Here is a 20229-nt window from a genome sequence, read left to right on the forward strand (position 1 = left end):
GGAACGTTCTCAGACAAAAGTTACTTCTTTTAATTAACTATCGCTTGGTCATAAATTGATCAACAGTATAGCGGGTTATAACGTAAAATTGGAAAATAGCTGGATTCTCGGTAGTCAATTCCAGTCCCTTAGAGTGAAAATTTGGACAGCAAAAGAAGATTACGTAATACACACCTGTCTCTCTACGTATCGCCAAAGTTTCATAATTATTTTTACAATTTGCATGTTGAGCATTTCGCTTTGTAAGTATCGCTGGCTACTATTTACATGACTGCGTCGTGTGTTTCTCACTGTTTGTATTCACAAACATCGTCAATGTCGCTGTTTGTTATTGTTTCTTATTCGAACTCTGACTTTGCAGTTCTTATCGTTCTGTTTATATACGACAATATTCGGTTCGAGAATATGCCGATGTAGTAGCTGAAAGAAAAAATTATTTTTCACGCAGCAACATGAAATAACGAGACAAACTATGAGCGAAACACTGATAATTGTGACAATTCTATGGACAGCACGTCTCTCATATACGTAGAACCAGGGCCGACGTGACCTTTCGCGGGGGCTGAATACACATTGAAATTCTACACTTAAACTTTACAACGAGGAATTATTTATTTATAAATGCTGTTACATATCATATATTTTTTATAAGCAGATTTTTAAACAAATCCTAGTAATATTTTTTCGCGCGCGTAATTCGCTTTCGAGGTGCAAAAAATTCAATGAAAGTAGAAAATCTGTAATCATGTATGACTTTTGCAAGAAACTATTGATGTAGTTTAATTTCTCTAAAAAGTACATTTCTCTGAAAGCGCCTGGATTTTTTTTTTATCTAAAGTAGTTTCCAGGATATAAGGACTTTACGAAGTTACACTGAACTTTCATGATTTTTCTCACTCCTTTAAACTGAATCATCGCTACTTAAAAAATATCTTGCATCTGTTAATGGTATCATTATTCTGTAGAAAGTTAATCAAATCGGTGTTTTTTAATTGGGTAATTTTCGTAGACCGCGAGAAAAGCTATCGCGAGAAAAAGAAGTGGAAACAGGGATTCGTGGACCGACGAGAAGTTTGGATTGCATTATACACGCACATTTTTTCCTCGTTTCAACGTCCAGATTTCTTAGATTTCTAAAAGTTTGCCACGACGAAAACGACGGTGATTGTGCACGTTCGTATTGAACTCCATTGCAGAAACAAATCGATATTAGACGCAAGACGAGTGGTGCAGATCGATGATAAAATGCAACATTCGTAATTCGTAAATTGTTAAGGAAAAATCGCAGATGGATATATATAACTCAAGAGACTCATCGAAAAAGTGTAACTGATCTCTTGTTAAAATTGCTGCAGTTCAAGAAACATGTGTGCGACCAGACGTGAATTCAATTAACGCAAAATATGATTTAAGGGGAAACAGTTTCGAAATACAAATTTTAGGACGTTATGTTTCAAAATAATATATTAAAGAATATACATTACAAAACGCATGCGATACTAAAATTTAATTATCTTAAAAAGAAGAAAAGAAAAGAAAAATCTATCAGAGATGGTGTCCTAAGATCTTAGACCGAGAGAAAATGTTTAATTTTATAATATCATCGTTCGTTAAGTAGATTACTCTGTGCCAATTTACGTTTGTTCGAGTTTTACTTACGTCGTTAAAAACGTTTGTATTTCGCTGTAAAAGAAGGTATTTATCTTTCTATTTTCAATAGAAATATTATCAATATTATATTATATTATATATATAATATTATATAATAGAAATAATAGAAATATTATCAATATTACATTATATTATATATATAATACTGATAATATTTCTATTGAATATATAATATAATATAACATTGTATATGTTATAATTTATATATATTATATATTAGCAATAGAATCCTATACAATCCATAATTTTTCAATCCATTAATTCAAGGTTAAAGGCAAACCGAGTTAATTTTCACGCAAAGAGCCGAAATGTGTTACCTGCCATCGCGGAGAAGCATAACATGTTACTGTTCCTGAAACTAATGAAAATATACTACTTTCAGCAATCAAAATCGAATCATTCTATTTTTCGTGGCGGGAGAAAGACAGACAGACAGACAGACAGATACAGAGAGCGTGTTAGTGTCCGTAAGACAAACGAAATGTGCTACTTTTCCTAATACACGTCGAATTATCCAATGGCCTAGATTCCAGGCTTCGATCACCTAGGTGTGTTGTGGCACCACCGCTCTCGTCCATGGAAACGGACGATTATATCACGGTAGCTTTGGCAAAAGTGGGAAATAACCACTGTGAAGGATGGTCTGGTATTTAGGGTGGTATCGATGTTCTGATATTGTGGGGTCGAAGAGCTCGATCGGGGATAGGTGAAGGTCAAATGGTGAAAAGTTGAACATTGACGCGTTTAAATGGTTAGAAGTTGGATTTCGAGACATTTAATTCGAAATCTCGCAAGATTTTTGGTATTTCCAATGAGATTGGAATTCTGACGCATGTGGCATTGAGGAATTTTTCGATCGGGGAAGGCAAACGGGTTGTGGAAAATTTTGAAATTCAATGCATCCGGAGCGAAGCGAAAAATTTTGAAGTTTGAGTGAACAAATTTGGAGGTTCAAGGGTTAAGAGCTGAATTTCAACGCAGTTAGTTCGCAATTTGCAAGGATTTTTGCTATTTGAAATGAAATCGATATTCTGATTGTTGCAGGAACGAAGAGCTCGATTGGCCATGGGCGAACGGGTCAAACGCTGAGAGGCTGAACCTCGACGCGTTTAAATGGTCTCAGGGTAGATTCTAGCGCATTTAGTTCGTAATTTGGCAAGATTTCTAGAATGAAATCGATATTCTGATGCTTTCGAGTCGATCAGTTCAATTAGCACGTTGACTGCCGTACGTATTTTCGATAAAATCTCCTTCAGGCCACGAGTGCTGTACCAAGCGTACTCTGCTAGGTACTCCCACCGATATTTCAGATAACTTAAAATCTCTACCCTAATTCGTTGCAATGTCGAAAAGAAAAATGGAAAACTTATTTCTTAGTGAATCAAATAAGCAGTGAAAAAGAAGTTACGAGGTAGCGATGAGGAAGAAATCAGATTTTCTAGAAATAGAAATATAAATAAAATTACATCGTCTGATTCTGATTCGGATATTAATAAGTGCAATCGTAGTGATACTGAATGTAATGAAGATACTGTTGACGAGATTTTACAAGAATTGGTCATTAAGGAAGAAAGAAGAACTGATGATACCGAGGAAAGTACAATTCAATTTGGTGAATGGAATGAATTTAGTGGTCGGCAGAAGTAATTTCTTTTTCCCGAGACAGACGGCCTCATTAGGCAATTACCTGGCAATGTCAATCCATATGATGTGTTCGAGCTGTTCGTTGATGACGAAATAATAAACTTACTTGTATCAGAAAATTTCAACAAGGAAGGATGTAAATATTAGAAGATTTAGAGAATTATTAACTGCAAAATTATTAGGGTTGTCTGAAAATACAAAAAATCCTTGTTTTCCACGGAGTCAGCATAATATCGCCGTTTGGGAAAATGATTCCGGAAGAAGTATTAGACGCGCATGCAAACTGTGTTATGCAAATAAAAGACGTCGAACGGACCGATCAAAAGCAATTTAAAGAAAACAACAACTTATTGTCCAAATTGTGCCGACCAAACTCAACTTTGTATAGAATGCTTCAAAGTTTTACATTCTATATAATTTTCTTAATAAACCATTTTCGTATTACTTTTATAGCAATTCAATAGTTTTATCACTTCCTGCGGAATATCTTTTCAAATACCTACGACGATCCTTCGCAAGTAGTCAAATAAGCGCCACTCGAATACGAGTGACGCGGTCCTATCAGAAACTTTGCTGTCGCCCGAATATGGGTGACATGACAGTCAACGTGTTAGGGAAGAGGATGAGAGTGAAAATCGTAAAAAAAATCGTATTTCGACGCGTCTAAATGGTTAAAAGTTAGATTTCACCGCGTTTAATTCCTAACTTGGTAAGTTATCATTGTCTGAAATGTCTACGGATATTCTGATGTGAGCTCCAAGGGCATGATCGATTGAATTTTTTGAAGCTCGACGAAAAAGAAGAGAGGCTTGAAGAAGTTGATGTACGATTTTTCATTCAAGTCTCATTGAAGAATCGAAGAAACCGCGAAGAACCGACATAAAATTCGATATTCCAAGAATATTCATATGAAACATGGAAGAAGATGATTTTAAAATATTCCGTGGTTAAAAGGATATGAATCGATCCAAAGTACATGAGTAGATATATGTACTCTTTGTTCGCGGGAACCGTTTCAAATGAAGAAATAGGACTTGGATTCGTGGTCTACGGATGATCAAGGCCACGCACAGTATCGAACATCGAAGAGCAAGAGAGAGAGAGAGAGAGAGAAATTACCGTTTCAATGTAGCTACTGTGGCCTGCACGAAAACAAAGGAACCATCCTTTTCATTGTACAACGGGACGACGGTTGTGCATGTATGCATCATACATACATATTCGTGTCTGTTCATCAGATACCGTCAGACACAATTTCTATATGCCAGCGTATAGATCACGCTGCGGTGTTTCAGAAGATCGTTACGTAGCTAGAAATTGTTGCACAATAAAAAATTCCCCTGCTTCGTCCATGTCTATGCCGCAATTTCAAATTCTTCTAAATTTTAGAAACTGCACCTGTTTTGTTGTTTCTTTGTTTTCTATCGTCGTCGTTGAATTCCATACAGATATTTGTTGCACGCTAGAAATCCACGCGCTTTGTCTACGTCTACCCTTTAGTTTCAACGTTTTCTGGAAACATTAGAAGCTTTGGGTCTCTTGCGTGAATTTCCACATATTTTCTGCGAAATGCAAATCCTATTTTGTCATACGTTTAGCTCCAATACTTCACCGTTTCGTTCCAGCTCTTTCGTTTTTTGCCTGATTTCTCCAATCCACTCCATCCTGGCTGCCCGATACACCGTCGCTCCTACGCTCCGAAACGCAAACTTCCTATTATACAACTTTCGTCGATCAAGACACCGTGACAATCACCATGAACTCCTTCCTACACCCACACCCACGGAAATCCTGACAACAGACAAACGCCTTCACATCCTACACGAATTACTCCAACTTCAATTGGATCTTTCGAAATGCGAAACTATCGCTGAGAAGAACACGCGCTACTATCCGCAAGCGTTAGGACGTTTGCAAATTACAAATTACGGAAAGTGTTTAAAGGTTCGCGTGCGTATATCCTTTCCCTGTTGACGAAAGTTCCTTCGATCCTTATACTTTATAAAATATATATATATATATTTAATATATATTTTTTTATATAATTATTTTATATAATATATAATATATATATTTATAAATTTATATATATTCTACATACATAGAATATAAAAACGTCAACCTTTAGATGGAATTGCACCGAGTGTCCAAATATTTATGGCCGTGTGTAGCGTAATATGCAAATCGGGGACGATAAAAAATGAAAGGAAGGAGAAAAGAAAACGCAGCCGACAGAAGTCGAGCAAAACAGATGATATACGGTCGTGGAAACGAAACTGGCCCGATTCTGGCGGCGATTTACAGCCCAGAAGAGTCAGGGTCGTACGAAGAAACGAGTTTCGAGGCGGCCGGGTCAATAACTGCTATATAGGTGACGGCTGTTTAATAACTTTCTCTTTCACTTTATGGAAAAGAGCGTAAAAAGTGGTGGCAATGAATGAACATCTGATGTTACGTCGATGGGTAATCGCCTTGGCTGGTTATTCGAAATCGTGATTAATCATAATGATGGCTTCGGCCAAATTTGGTTCGATCCGATCCTACGCGGATTAGTCGAGTTAACCGACCGGCTAGTACAACTGTTTGAAGTTTCCAACAGCTTGTAAACCAACTTGATGGGTCAGTGGTGTTCGTCGCTGGATTAAAACGTCGTTCATCGTACCTTAATTAAGGGAGGAAACATCGCGATGACTATGATGGATGTTGCATGAGCGTTGTTTGTAAAAGAGATGATTTTAGGATCGTTAGCAGCTATCGTTGCCACGATTGACAGAATTAATGTAACGTTTAAGTGCGATAATCTTCGGTCGTTAACATAGTTTCCTTTTGTATGGAAGTAACCAGAGTGTTGAACCTTCGCGTTAAATTATATTATATCGACAAGTGTGTATAGTGTTTTAGGAGACAAAGGTCTATTGCCAGAGCGTATAAAAGTGAGAGAAACACTATGATCGTTTGGAAATTATTGTACAGGTATTTTTTATCTTCTCAGATACATCGGGTGAAACTAAAAATAATATAAGGACATAAGTGTCCATATTTGAAATTACAATATGCCTTTTTTTCGATTATACTCGTGTAAGATTCACGTTTGATATTGACTCGGACGAATCGAATGGAACTTTGTGAGAAATGTTGAGGAACAAACTTTAGTGGAATTATCTTACTATTTTTAACAAAACCTAAATAAAAAATAATGTAATAAGACGTTGGCTAACTCTTGGATTCGATGATCGCACGTCATCTGTGTGACATTGATTCAATTAATCGAACGCAATACGCTGTCGATATTTCGCACTATATTTTTTTAATTTTTACTATCAACTCGCTTTTATTTGTAAAACATTGACATCCCAATTGATATGTAACGTAATTCCACGAATGTTCAATTGGGTTCAAGTCACGAGATTGACTCGATCATTTCATTGTATTAACATTTTGCCCCGGAATAAATTTCTTAGTCAATTTAGGTTTAGAAGAATTCGTTTCGGGTTATTCTCGTATCGAAATGGTCACTCTGTTCACATTTTCACGCTCACACGTGGCAACATATGAATTTGTAAAATACCGCCATATAAGAAACTGTCTATAGTTTATTTTATTTTATTTATTTTATTTGTATTAGCGGATTAGATCCGTTACGCGAAAAAGCAACTTCGCACCATCACTGCTCATTTTAGATATTTAACGTTTAAACTTATTGTATGTTCGTGTATAGACTCCTATCTCTTTATGGTGTTTTAAATTCCAATGTATCTCAAAAGATAAAAGAAATGTACAATGATTTTTAAGCGATCGTTGTTTCTTAACTTTTGCCAATAAACGTAACTTCAGTTTGTAAAATATAAAACCATCGTATTAGAATAAACCAATCTATTGGAATAAACAATCAAAATAAAATACCAAATTCTAAATCCTCGTTTTCGTTCTAAATTCTAAATTGATAAGCAAATATAGAAGATTGTACAGTAAAAACAATTTTTAAAATACTATTTCAAACAGTATTTTTACCATCTCTGCAATGAAATCATTATCTAATTGGTTTAAAGCGATTGCTTAACATTTATCAGTAAACGTAACTACAGTTTGTTAAATATAAGAACATCCTATTAGAATAAACCAATCAATCGGAATAAACAATCAAAATAAAATACCAAATTCTAAATCCTCGTTTTCGTTCTAAATTCTAAATTGATAAGCAAATATAGAAGATTGTACAGTAAAAACAATTTTTAAAATACTATTTCAAACAGTATTTTTACCATCTCTGCAATGAAATCTTTATCAAATTGGTTTAAAGCGATTGCTTAATATTTATCAGTAAACGTAACTACAGTTTGTTAAATATAAGAACATCCTATTAGAATAAATCAATCAATCGGAATAAACAATCAAAATAAAATACCAAATTCTAGATCCTCGTTGTCGTTCTAAATTCTAAATTGATAAGTAAATATAGAAGATTGTACAGTAAAAACAATTTTTAAAATACTATTTCAAACAGTATTTTTACCATCTCTGCAATGAAATCATTATCTAATTGGTTTAAAGCGATTGCTTAACATTTATCAGTAAACGTAACTACAGTTTGTTAAATATAAGAACATCCTATTAGAATAAACCAATCAATCGGAATAAACAATCAAAATAAAATACCAAATTCTAAATCCTCGTTTTCGTTCTAAATTCTAAATTGATAAGTAAATATAGAAGATTGTACAGTAAAAACAATTTTTAAAATACTATTTCAAACAGTATTTTTACCATCTCTGCAATGAAATCATTATCTAATTGGTTTAAAGCGATTGCTTAACATTTATCAGTAAACGTAACTACAGTTTGTTAAATATAAGAACATCCTATTAGAATAAACCAATCAATCGGAATAAACAATCAAAATAAAATACCAAATTCTAAATCCTCGTTTTCGTTCTAAATTCTAAATTGATAAGTAAATATAGAAGATTGTACAGTAAAAACAATTTTTAAAATACTATTTCAAACAGTATTTTTACCATCCTCCAACGAAATCTTACTCTAATTACTGCTAAGTGGATGTTGGCAGAGTTTACGTTCGCCAGGCACTTTGCATAAATTAATTGAAATTCCTTCGTCCACAAAATGCCATATTCGCGATGAAAAAAGTGAATCGTGGCAATTACATGTAAACGATGAATAATCTCATTGGAGATGGAACAGAAAGATCTCGTTTCGTAATAAGCCAGGCAATCTTTCCTCGATAACGATAAATTTGTCGTGTATAAGCGGCCGATCTACCGATCGCGTCATAATTTAATAGATCGATTTAGAAGCGGTTGACGCATTGTGACCGCCGCTGCTAATGGCAAATCGATGAACTGCCAGCTAATTAGCGTATCGACGCTAGCAAACCAGCCAGTGCTTGTTGCTATTCGCGAAATGTTACTCTGCTACTAGTTTGTGAACGGCTGCTAATTCACCAAGCAAACTTTCAGGCTGTTGCTAAAGAATTTCCTTCCCTATTTTCCTTTCGCGAAATAGCCGATACTCGCGCGATATTTTCCAACGAACTGCGTATTAGCTTCGTAATAAACTTCGACGATGGTATTTGCATTATGTATATTTGCATGTATACTTAAATATTATTCCTCGTCTCGTTTTCTATTTTCAGTAAAGGAATTTCGTAGCTTTCAATGGATTTAAAAAAAAAAAATTCTTCTCGTAAACTTGAACAGATTATTAACAAATCAGTAGTTAACAAGACCTTAAGGACTCGTAGTACACATCGAGGAAAATAAAAACAGACTCGTAATCGGTATATAAACAGACCCGAAAGTAATTATTTTCAGAGATAAACTTTCGTTTCGTTGCGATTAATCACGTGTTTAAGTAACACGCTGGATGCAAACAACGATGACAAAGGATTATTATTATCACCGACAAAGGATCGCAGTGAGTTACAAATCATTATTTCCCTCTTTCACGTCGTTATCTCCCTCTTTTGTTCGTCGCGTCTTCTTTCATCTCAGTACGAATTCGCCTGTGTAGATCGACTTACGCAGCTGTATTTCCAAATATCATTTCTTCTTATAATTCAACTCTATTATTACTTTATTACGAGTAAATAAAATACATCGAGTATCAAAGAGAAGCGTTAAAAATTCGTAAAAAAATTAAAGTAATAACGTACTCTCTACCATCCATTTTATACTCTGTTTCTATCCGGCAAAATTATTTCTTTCTGTTTCTATCTAAGAAAATTATGCATTTAAGGGTCGAACGCATTTTTATTCATCTGCCTGAAAACCATAAATTCTCGTACCCTGCTTTAACCCTTTCTTCGGCATCGCACATAACGAGAGGACAGCGACTGATAGTTCTCCTACTCGTTCGCCGGGTTCTCAAGAAGCCTCCCGACACCACAATGTCCGGAGAATCGTTCGAGAACCAGCCACACTAACACCGACTGCCATCTACTGATTACGCTGCGTACTGAGAAACACTGGCTCGAAGATAACGCTTGAATTATTGCCGCGAATAATTAAAGCGAGCGATATTGGATTCTGTAATGGTAGTTCATACGTCACCTTTCATCCCATTACCTGACTCTACCTGATCACTGTATTATTTTAATGCCATACCAGCAAGATTATCAGTTAAAATATATAATACCAGAACTACCATACCAGTCAAATTGACTGGTTCTACAATTTTATAAATTTGCCAACCGTCGTTCAAGGATCCCAAATGGATTGATAATACCAAAAGGTTACTACATAACATTGAATTCCTTCTGTAAGAAAATAATAAATCAATAAATTCCTTCTGTAAGAAAGTAATAAATCAATAAATATAAAAATATTCTGTTATTACGTATTCTTCAAAGACCAGTCACTTTGACTGCTTTTGGTAGGAATATCTTCGTATTAACTATCGGTAGTTCTAATGATAAGGTTGTAAGATTCCCGCAAATACACATGTACAGGGTGTCGGAAAATACGTGGAGCTTCCAGGGTAAAATACCATTTTACGTTATTTATTTGACGTTCGTGCGACGTAGTTAAAGTTCCAACGGCACGTTTTTACAGCTACTTTTTTTCGTCGTTCTGATATGATGGAATCAACTCTATAAATATCCAAGTGATGGAAGATAAAGGAACGCGTCTACGCTTCGGAAAACGTAACTTCCAAGCACCATCGTAATACGTATGGAAAAGAAACTGTCGTAATGTAAAGTAGATTTACGAGGCAATCTTGAGAACGTAGCATGCGTATGTAAATTAGTTTCTCTTATAATATAGCCGGTTAACGAGTACAGTGGAACTTCGGTTATCGAACGACTTTCGTCTCGAACAAATCGGTTCTTCGCGTGTTTTCTGGAAAGAAGGGAAAAGAAGAAAAATAAAAAAGAAAGAAAGAACGGATCGGTTTCCGGAGAGAATCTGCATTTTCGAACAGGCAATCATGTGCTCCACTCTGGTGGCGGAGTATCAGTTACGTCGCAGTTTCTGTTCAATGCAGACTACTGTTCGAATTTCCAGCGCCTCTCCTTAATTTTCCTCGTCGTTCTATGCTTTTTTATACGTTATCGTTAATTAAATAAATGGCTATTTGGCCGACGAAAGATAACGACGGTGGCAAATCGAATAGAAAAGTGGTTAGAGCTACGACGAAAGTGAAAATAAAAAAGATGTTTTTAAATGGTTTTTATTTAAAGATGGAGCAAGAAGAAGAACATAATTTCCTCGATCAGGTATCATTAAGTAATTGAATGTAATAATATTATACAGGGAAATCTATATAGATTGAGCACACGCGGTAATCACGTATAATAGGGTATTACTCAATTGTTGAACTCATATTACTAAAAATAAAGAGCTAGCGGGCTCATTGCATTAACCTTGCGAGGCCATCCGGTTAGCATCTCCTCTGTTCCCTTGAATGAACCTTTTGGATACAAAAAATTTCCAATGAACGCAAGCAAGATAATTTTCTAACGATTACGCGGTAAAAATAGAAGAATATTTCACTGAAATTGTCAGTCCGATATTCATCTTATCGAATAGAAGAGAGTCTTTGAAAGCGTAAAAATTCTGGGAACTTTGTAATTAGACTAATACGAGCCAGCCACGTTCTTATTTTCATTTCTATATTTTGATAACTTTGATATTTATCGCTTAATAACGCCTGATTGAGAAAATTATATTCTTCCTTTTAGCGGCACATTTTTAAACAAAAACCGCTGAAAAAATTTTCTTTTATTTATATATTTTATTTTCTACTTTTTTCTTCTTTTAACTGTCATCCCACGATATACAAATATTTTATCAAATAATATTTTGTCAAATTTCACTTCGGCTAACCAAACAATTATTTCCAATAAAAAGATATTATCAACATCACAGTTTCAACATCAGCTTTTCAGCTGGTCGGGAAATGGATGAAAATTCGCTTACAAAATTCCATCCAGACAAACAAACAGAAAAATCAGCTAAATAAAAACCACAAATAAAGAGAAGTCACGTCGAAATATGAGAATGGCGTTCGTATTTCGTATCCAAAACAATTAATGTGTGATACCGTTAATACCCAGTGTCTCTACAGAAAGGAACTCTTCTTAGTAAAAACAAAGCTGTTCATTTACTACGTGTGTGTATTCCATTCGCGTAAGATTTCACGCGTCTCTATTGTTCCTCTATCCGACTTGATGCATTGAAAACTGTTAAAAAGTATAAATAAATAAAGAAAAATGGTTTCAATTTTCGAACAACCTTCCCAAACGAATTATGGTCCGACAACTGACGTTCCACGATATCAATACCATTTTATAATGAAAAAATCTTCCCTTACATCTATGCTAAATGTAATTCTACTAATTTTAAATGTCCCACGATTTACAGACGATAGCGTATGCAAGAAATTGATCATTCCAAATGTTTCGATTCTAAACTCTACGCTCTGTGGTAGAAAAAAAGGGACTCTCAAAGCGAAGAATCATCGAGGGTACTCACTGCCAATTGAATTTCCCGGTGATACCTTCCCTGAGGCGGTCCTTCAGGCTTCGTTGCCTTGGTCTAGAGGAAAGCGAAGGGCTGGCTGGTTCCTTCGACTTGATCGGCGGCGGGCCACTTCCGCCACTGCCGCCACCGCCGCCGGAGAACAACGCCATTCTTCTTGCTTACGCCGATCCACCAAGTGTGTCGATCTGACACTCGCACAACAGTTCGCGACTCGCTCGATCCGCTGCAACTGTCTCTAGGTCGCGTGTCGAGCGAGCATCATCGAGGCACTCGCGAGCACGAGGAATCACTGGACGAGTCGAACGTCCGCCGCTTTCTGCCCAACCAGTCGCCGAATAATGTTTCTATTCTGCGAAATATTTTCCCATGATAGACTGCTTTAAACACAAGCGAATCAGACTATACACGGAACATCCGAAAATATCCATCAACGATGCAAAATAATTTTTGCTGGAACGCTCGGAATTTTGGGATCGATTGGAAATACGCCTGCTTCGTCCTTCTCTTCAGGGAGAATTGAATTTTCAGTTGAATTTTGAATTTTTGCAGTTAATTCGCAAGGAGCACGAAGCTGGCTTTACGTCGGTCCAGTAGCATTGCAGCAAGATCCGGTGCTGGATTGTAATTGGAGCAATCGAGACAAAGTTCCACTACGGTGTTTTCATTCCAGTACAGCGTTTTCGTTCCAGCAAGTAATCCGACCAAACTACCGGATCGAAAGTCTACTTTTTCAATCCAATGTTTAGCCCCACCATCGCTAACACAACGTTACACAGCGTTGCTGGAATCGTCTGGACGGCTCAATGATGCCCAGTGCTGGCTGAAGCGTAGTACAGTGCAGTAGTCGGTTTTCCGCGCGAATTCATTGCCACTAAAGCCTATCACTTTCGACGAATCCGAAAGAAACTTTCAGATTTCCAATCAAACCATTTCCATGCAATCGGTCGATCCAACGACTGGACAAGCGTAAAGCCAGCTTAAAGGATTGGTAAACAGGTCTCAAAGGGGTTAGTTGTATTAACGAACGATTAAATAAAATATTTCGTGACAGTGCTGTGGTACGATATGACTTGTACAACGTAGATATAGACGTGTGGTAGTTGTCGAAATAATATAGTTTTAGTATACTTTCAGTATAGTCGATATATAGTTAAATGGTATATAGGCTGGACAGAAACTTTTCACAGCCACTGTAGGTACGTAACTTCAAAGTTATAAACGTGACAGCGTAGAAAGTTAACGCGACATCTGCGATCGATGACGGTTTGGTAGGTTTGTACGAGGCTATCGATTAGGTTAGACACGCAGAATTGCAGGGAAGGCACGAATCGTATAATATCTGTATCTGACTTATTTTCACAATTGCTAAATTATACTTCACACGCGTTCACGAACGAAGCGGAAGATAACGAAACAAATAATTTTGGTTTTGCGAACGAAGAGAAGGATCGTAATTATTTGGAAAAACCACGTTTCTCGTTATCTGTGTACCAAAGACACTTCGCTTCTCCAAAAGTCTTTCACGGACAATTTTCACTTTCGTCGACAGTCAAAAATCTTGATCGTTGTATATAAATTATACTGCGAAAGGAAATATTTTTTAAATAACGCTTTAAACAATTACCGGAGGCATAGATATCTTCCAGATGGAAACACTAGCGCGGAGGGCTCGATGACAGATGGTTTCAGCAGCTCGGCCCGAATGCTTACTACGATCCAGACCGATTTTTCAGTCACGTCAACGACTTGTTGAGGCTCGTTAAATAACAAGTACGACCGAACGGATGATTCAATTCGCTCGCGACTCGCGCGACCGAACGCTAAGAAGATCGACGACCAAAGTTCTTTGGTCTATTATACAATAGATTCGTCAAGTGCATATTTTTTCCTGTAAGCTACATAGATCGACGACAATTATTGTCGAAAGTTTATTTGATTAGAGAAGAAGCAATTAACATGCAATTACGCTTTCTTTGGGCAAATAATTTCTATAAATATTTTACCTGGTGAATTAGAATTAGATTTATAGATAATATAAATAACGTAGAAGAATTAGAAGAATTACTTGAGGTAATAGAGTGGAATATTTCAAATATAGCGCAAATGGGAATTTGCGTAAAAATTACAGGGTAACGTACTTTATACTCAAAAATGTATTTTTCTGTAAAGAGAGATTTAATATACAGGGTGGTTGGTAACTGGTGGTACAAGCGGAAAGGGGGTGATTCTACGCGAAAAAAGAAGTCGAAAATGTAGAATAAAAATTTTTTCTTTTTAATTTTTTCTTTAATTTTAAATTTGAGATCCGTTATAACGAAACGTGATGAAGTGCACGCGTACCGAGCGAAAATTCAAAGTCGATTTTCTCGAAAACAAAGCCTCAAACGAAAAATTTTTATTCTATATTTTCGACTTCTTTTTTCGCGTAGAATCACCCCCTTTCCGCTTGTACCACCAGTCACCAACCACCCTGTATAGGAGATTAGGTAAGGTGTACAAGTGGACATAGCGAACATCGATTTTTTAGGAAAAAAATAAGGAGATATAGAAAAAATTGTTTCATCTGATGCGTCGTTCTCGAGAAAATCGGGTTTGAAAATTTTGTCAATTTTATATTTGGCTAATTCAGGACTGAATAGGAGTAAATAATCGACAGAAGGTTACTCTACGTGCGGAAATAAGTCGAAGACGTAGAATAAACTTCGTTCGCGAGACGTTTTGTTGGAAAATAAATCTGACTGTTGAACACGCGCATGTACCAGGCCAACTTCTCACTATACACGTTCAAACACTATTTTCTTGAAAATTAAGCTTCAAACAGACAAATTCCTTTTCACGTTTTTCACTTATTTTTGCATCCGCAATAACGCTCTACCGATTTTTATTATTAATTTATGTATACCGAATTGTATTCATCATCGGGTCGATAATCAGGCTAATTTAATCGACAAATTTTCAAACTTAATCTTCTCAAGAATGTCGTATGACAAAGTTGTGTTCTACTTTATTTTCTTGAAGGAATCGGCAGGTACGCAGAAAAATACCAGGAAAGAACAGCAACAAATCCAAATCAGCTGGCTGCTGAAGCGAGTAAAACTCTCATAAAAAGAAGACTAAAAAGAAAACACCTCACTGACCTCACTAAAGAAATAAAATAGTCAAACTCGAAGATAGTATCCCGCTGGTGGTAGCCACCCACATGTTATTTAGTAATTAAGCTAGAGAAATTTACCAAATGTCCAGCTGGACAAATTGTAAAGTACAAATTAAATAATAAAAAAAAAAACTTTATTTTCTTCTGATCTTCTCATAAGATATCGCCGCACGTCCGCTTATACGTGTTATTCGCCCGTATCTTGTATTTACTTTTTCTTTGTTGTATCAATCTGCGTGTTTGTATTTGTTAAATCTTCAGCTTTCAACGTGTATCCTCATCGATTAAAAAATTAACCTTCGAAGTAAATAAATTTCAAATACACCACGGCTAAGGAATTAAACGATCCGTGAGTGTTTGAGAGGCGGTGAAATTCATACGACAGGATAGAGCCTCGATCCTTCCGATTCACCGAAAGGAGAAAGAGCACCGCGATAACGTCGTGTACGTTCGGATGGAACTTTATTCGTTCGCCGACTTCTAACGGGAAATAAAGCTGCTGCTTCGTATTGAACTCGCAGACGTATCGAGTGGCGATCGAAAGGAACTGACGTGAAGTATTCTCGTGCTAACTTCCAAGCGCATTTATCACGCTCTCTATGGTAAGATTGATAGAGAACAGTCGGATCAGTCCTTCCTTTTCTGGCGTAACTTTGTTTGAATTTGTAGATTACAGTAGCTTGCTTCTCTTAGCAGGTTTTTATTAATCGTTTCAAGGAGTCGTCTAATTTGATCTCATTATGGAAATTGATTTAGTCGAAGACAAGGACGAGTAAGAATTTTTTTATTAATCGTAAAACTTGATTGGTACGCAATCGTTCAAATAAAATAATTGTCAAACAGACGTAGCCATTTTTCTTTACAATGACCATTCTACAATATACCGTAGGAAGAACATCAATGACAATAGCAAACGATAAGGTGTGACACAAATACGACGCATTTTCAATTTCTCATTAGCACATTAAATTGAGTCGAACTTCGTTCTGTGTATTAAATTATTCAATTACAAACATTTTGATAGTGGGACCATTGGAAGAATGTTAGCCTAGAATAATGGAAGGTTCGAGCAGTGGGATATTCAAATAATGACACACTCGAACAATGGGATCTGCGAAACGTGTATTTTTCGAACAGATATTCAAACGATGAAAGTGCGTTAAAATCAGATCTTTTAGATTCGAATAATTTTCACTGCTTCGATCTATACTTCGAAGGAAAATTATTGTTCGATTCACGTTTCCACGTAATCTTTATACATTGCGGAACGTTTATATGTAAAACTTGGATAGAATTATTTTTAGCGTTAAACGAGTGTATAGAGAAGGGCGTAGATCAGTCGATAAGTCGTTACGACGGAGAAAGAAAATTTAAGAAAATTCTATGGCCATTCTTGTCTGCAACGAAACGCGAAAGAAAAGTGTGCAAAGACTCATGATAGACAGCAACTGGTAGCGACAGCGATAAGACCGATAGAATCGACCTTAACAACCTCAGTTAAATTTCATTACGTTTCTCGAGTGGCACGCGCCTTTCAAGGTTGCAACATACGATTTCAATTGCGCAAAAACGACCACTGTCGCCGGGATCGTTGGTCGACTCGGCTAATAACCAAATTATAAATGTTTATTTAAAAGAGAGCGACGCAAAAATCGAACGTGTCTGCATTGTTAAAATATCGCGAGAATATTTCGACGAGGAACGAGGAACTGGAGATTACAGGAAAGCCATTTAATAAATCGATTTTTGATTCGTGTTTCTTTTTTCTTTTTTTTTATTTTATTGCGGCGATAGAGAAATGAACCACAAGATAGATTTATAGTTTTCGTTCGATGAACGTAGATTTGCAACTTTTTCGTAGCAGTTGCTTACGCATCGTTTTCTAGTAGTAAGCTTTTGCGCGGTAACACGACCTAGTTGAAAATGAAAATGGCTTGTTAATTTTAGTTTATATTGCATTTCGTCTAGAGGCGCAAGCCTTTCAAAGGTAACCGACAAAGTTTTATAAAAAGTATCGGGACCCGCATTATAACGATCTATATTTTGGAAATGTTGTATGGAATTTAAAAATTCATCATTCTTATGTTCATCAATTTAAAAGTTCAAATTTCGTCAAACGTAACTTCATCAAGCATAATTTCCACAACATTAGAATTCAACATCGAAATAATATTTTGTCCTATTCCCTACCCTTTCGTCAAACACTGTCAAATATAGTTCGCGTAATGTATCGTTTGGCTTCGACCAAAGTTTCTGATCAATTTATGCATGCGTTTAATTTCTGTTACACCAATACGTACATAAGAAATATACATGTACACACACACACACACAAGAGCGAAACAGATGAGATTAATAATAATAATGATGATAATATATATGTATCTTACAATAAATTCACATAAATTAATCATAAACTTTAGTCGAAACCAGAAGCTACATTACGCGAACCAAGTTTTGCAATATTTGACGAAAGGATACGAAACAGAAGAAAATATAATTTTGGTGGTCCGGAGAAGTTCCACGTGCAAAGACTGCGCGAATACGAATCTTTGTAAAAGTCTGAAGTTATGTGTACTCGATGAACGAAAAACGCAGGCAGAGACTCTCGACCCTCGATCCTCGACCCTCGACTTCAAAGCAAACACACTCGTCCAATCCTATTTTTTTTTCTCTCCTTTCTGCATTTCTGTTTCACCGAAAAAAGTCTCAGGACGCACGATCACAGAGAGAAGGAAAGGGAGAGAGAGAGAGAGAGAGAAAGAGAGGAAGAGAGGTGAGAATCATCGAGAGAAAGGGAGGGATGAAAAAGAAAAATTTTCCAACCAAAACGTTCTCTTGGTGTAATCAGGCTTCCGTTGAAGGACGTTTGCTAGGTCAAGGTTAGCACGGTAAGGTCAAGGACTGGCAGTCCCGATTCTCGTAGAGTGGAGAACATAACCGGCCTACGCCTCTCCGTGTCGAAAGCCTACTCCTGCTCCCGGTGTGTATTGATCCCTTTTGCCCCGGCAAACTCCGACCAATCGCGGCTCTGCCATTGCACGGTAACCAACTCGTTCCGGCACATTTTCGACAGAACGGACGCACAGGGGCCGAACTTCGATCAGCAAGTCTCGTGACAAACGTTAATTAACACTGCGATTTGATGGAAGGGTTTATCTTTCGGCCGAGTTTCCACACGCAACTGCGTCCATGAAATTCGCTAGTTTAGGGGAATTTCCCTTGGTGAATTTGGTTTGAAATTGAAGCAGAAATTTTTCTGTTTCTGATATTAAAAACGCATACTTGTACCTCTACGACTAGAAAATCCGTCGAATTTGAGGCAAGACTTACTTTAACTCGAATTATTTGCCGCGTTTCCAGATCCCTTATTTTACCTCTGTAACTCGAGTTTAGAACACGCAGCCCTCTGCAAGTCGAAGTTTACCACTACAAGTCGAACTTCTATCGCCGTTGCCTCTGCAACTCGAAGTACGCCAATAGCTATGCCGTGTATCACATGAGATGCGAGAAACCAACCGTTCGATATTCTCTCGTTTCTTGCAACTGTTAGAACTCTTTCGAATAAGACGACACAAGTCGTACACCTATTTCTTCGTCCTTCGACCACAAGCATATCTACAATAAGGCTAATCGCTTTTCGTCAGTCAAACTCGTAATTACCTTTGTCTGTTGCATTTATATACGTTGAATAAAATGAGTTCAAAGAGGAAGCTTGAGATACGAAGACTTTCCGAAGATGTGAATGCGATCGCCCCTTCGTTGTTATAATGTTACGTATATGATAATTTCGTTATTTTATTTATTAAATCAGAGATGAATTCGCAACTGATTTACTTTCGTCTTTAATTCATTTGAAAGAAGCTCGTTCAGCTTGAATTTCTGCTCGTACCATATAACGACGAAGAGAGAAGTGTTCCAGTGAAATATGTAATTCGAACCCTTCAACAAATTACACTAAACAGTCTTGGAAAAGTCACGACCTTGTCTCCGAGCCAGTGGTTCTACACTATCGATCGAGTCTCCGCCGAAAGGTCTCGCGTCCTTTGATCTTCGTTGAATGCTCTGCCTTTTCGTAGCTCTTTTCGCCAGCCGCTACGAGCAGTGTTAATTAGAAGCAAATTCATGAAATCCGTGTTACTGGCTCCGTATCCGTACCATCTTTTTCTTGTGACTCTACGTTTTGAAATATCTCCAAAAATTCTTCAATACTCTTGCATCTCTCGTCGAAAAGAAGGAAAAACACAATGAACGGACTATATTGTCGCAGATATGTTATCGTTGAAAAGATGTACGGTTCATGAAATACATAACATGAAGAGAAGCAGCGAGAACTTGTTCACCCAATGTGTATGTCCAATAGAGGAGAGATGAATGTACAAATTTAGAAATTAGTTCATTAAAACGACTCTCGTCCCCTAATTCCATCTTTGCCTAAATTTTCTCCTAAAGATTCTCTGTTCCTATATTTTTAGACGATTTTCCCATTCCTCCGGAAATTCGACAATTCTCGTTGAGGATCTCTCTAAAATGACCAATTAGCGACGTGAAGTTTATTCACAACTTATTAAATCACGTTCCATTAGAAGAATAACTTTATGTAATAGCCAAACTGTTCGAGTGCTGTGAATCCTACACGTTGATCTGATATTTCTCTAATTAAATGATCCAGTAGAACTTTCTCCTACAAAACTCTTTTTTAAGAACGAAACTTCAAAGCGTTGCCAGAATGCTTTCTTCTCTTGAGATATAAAAAGTATT

General features: G+C 36.7%; 1 protein-coding gene across 3 annotated transcripts in view; it reads right to left on the minus strand.

The window, feature by feature from the left end:
• mtd (TLD domain-containing protein mustard) overlaps positions 1–20229 on the minus strand; it is a 302195-nt gene that overhangs the window by 213808 nt on the left and 68158 nt on the right. The window contains exon 2 of one of the 3 annotated variants that reach the window (XM_076624098.1): positions 12306–12663. The exons of the other annotated variants lie outside the window; for them this stretch is intronic. Within the exon in view, the coding sequence (XP_076480213.1) occupies positions 12306–12463 (158 nt within the window). The 5' untranslated portion in view covers positions 12464–12663. The remainder of the gene's footprint in view (positions 1–12305; positions 12664–20229) is intronic. 3 annotated transcript variants of the gene reach the window in all.

The sequence above is a fragment of the Bombus vancouverensis genome, chromosome 14, assembly GCF_051014615.1.
Source record: "Bombus vancouverensis nearcticus chromosome 14, iyBomVanc1_principal, whole genome shotgun sequence".
In the NCBI taxonomy this organism is placed as follows: Eukaryota; Metazoa; Arthropoda; class Insecta; order Hymenoptera; family Apidae; genus Bombus; species Bombus vancouverensis.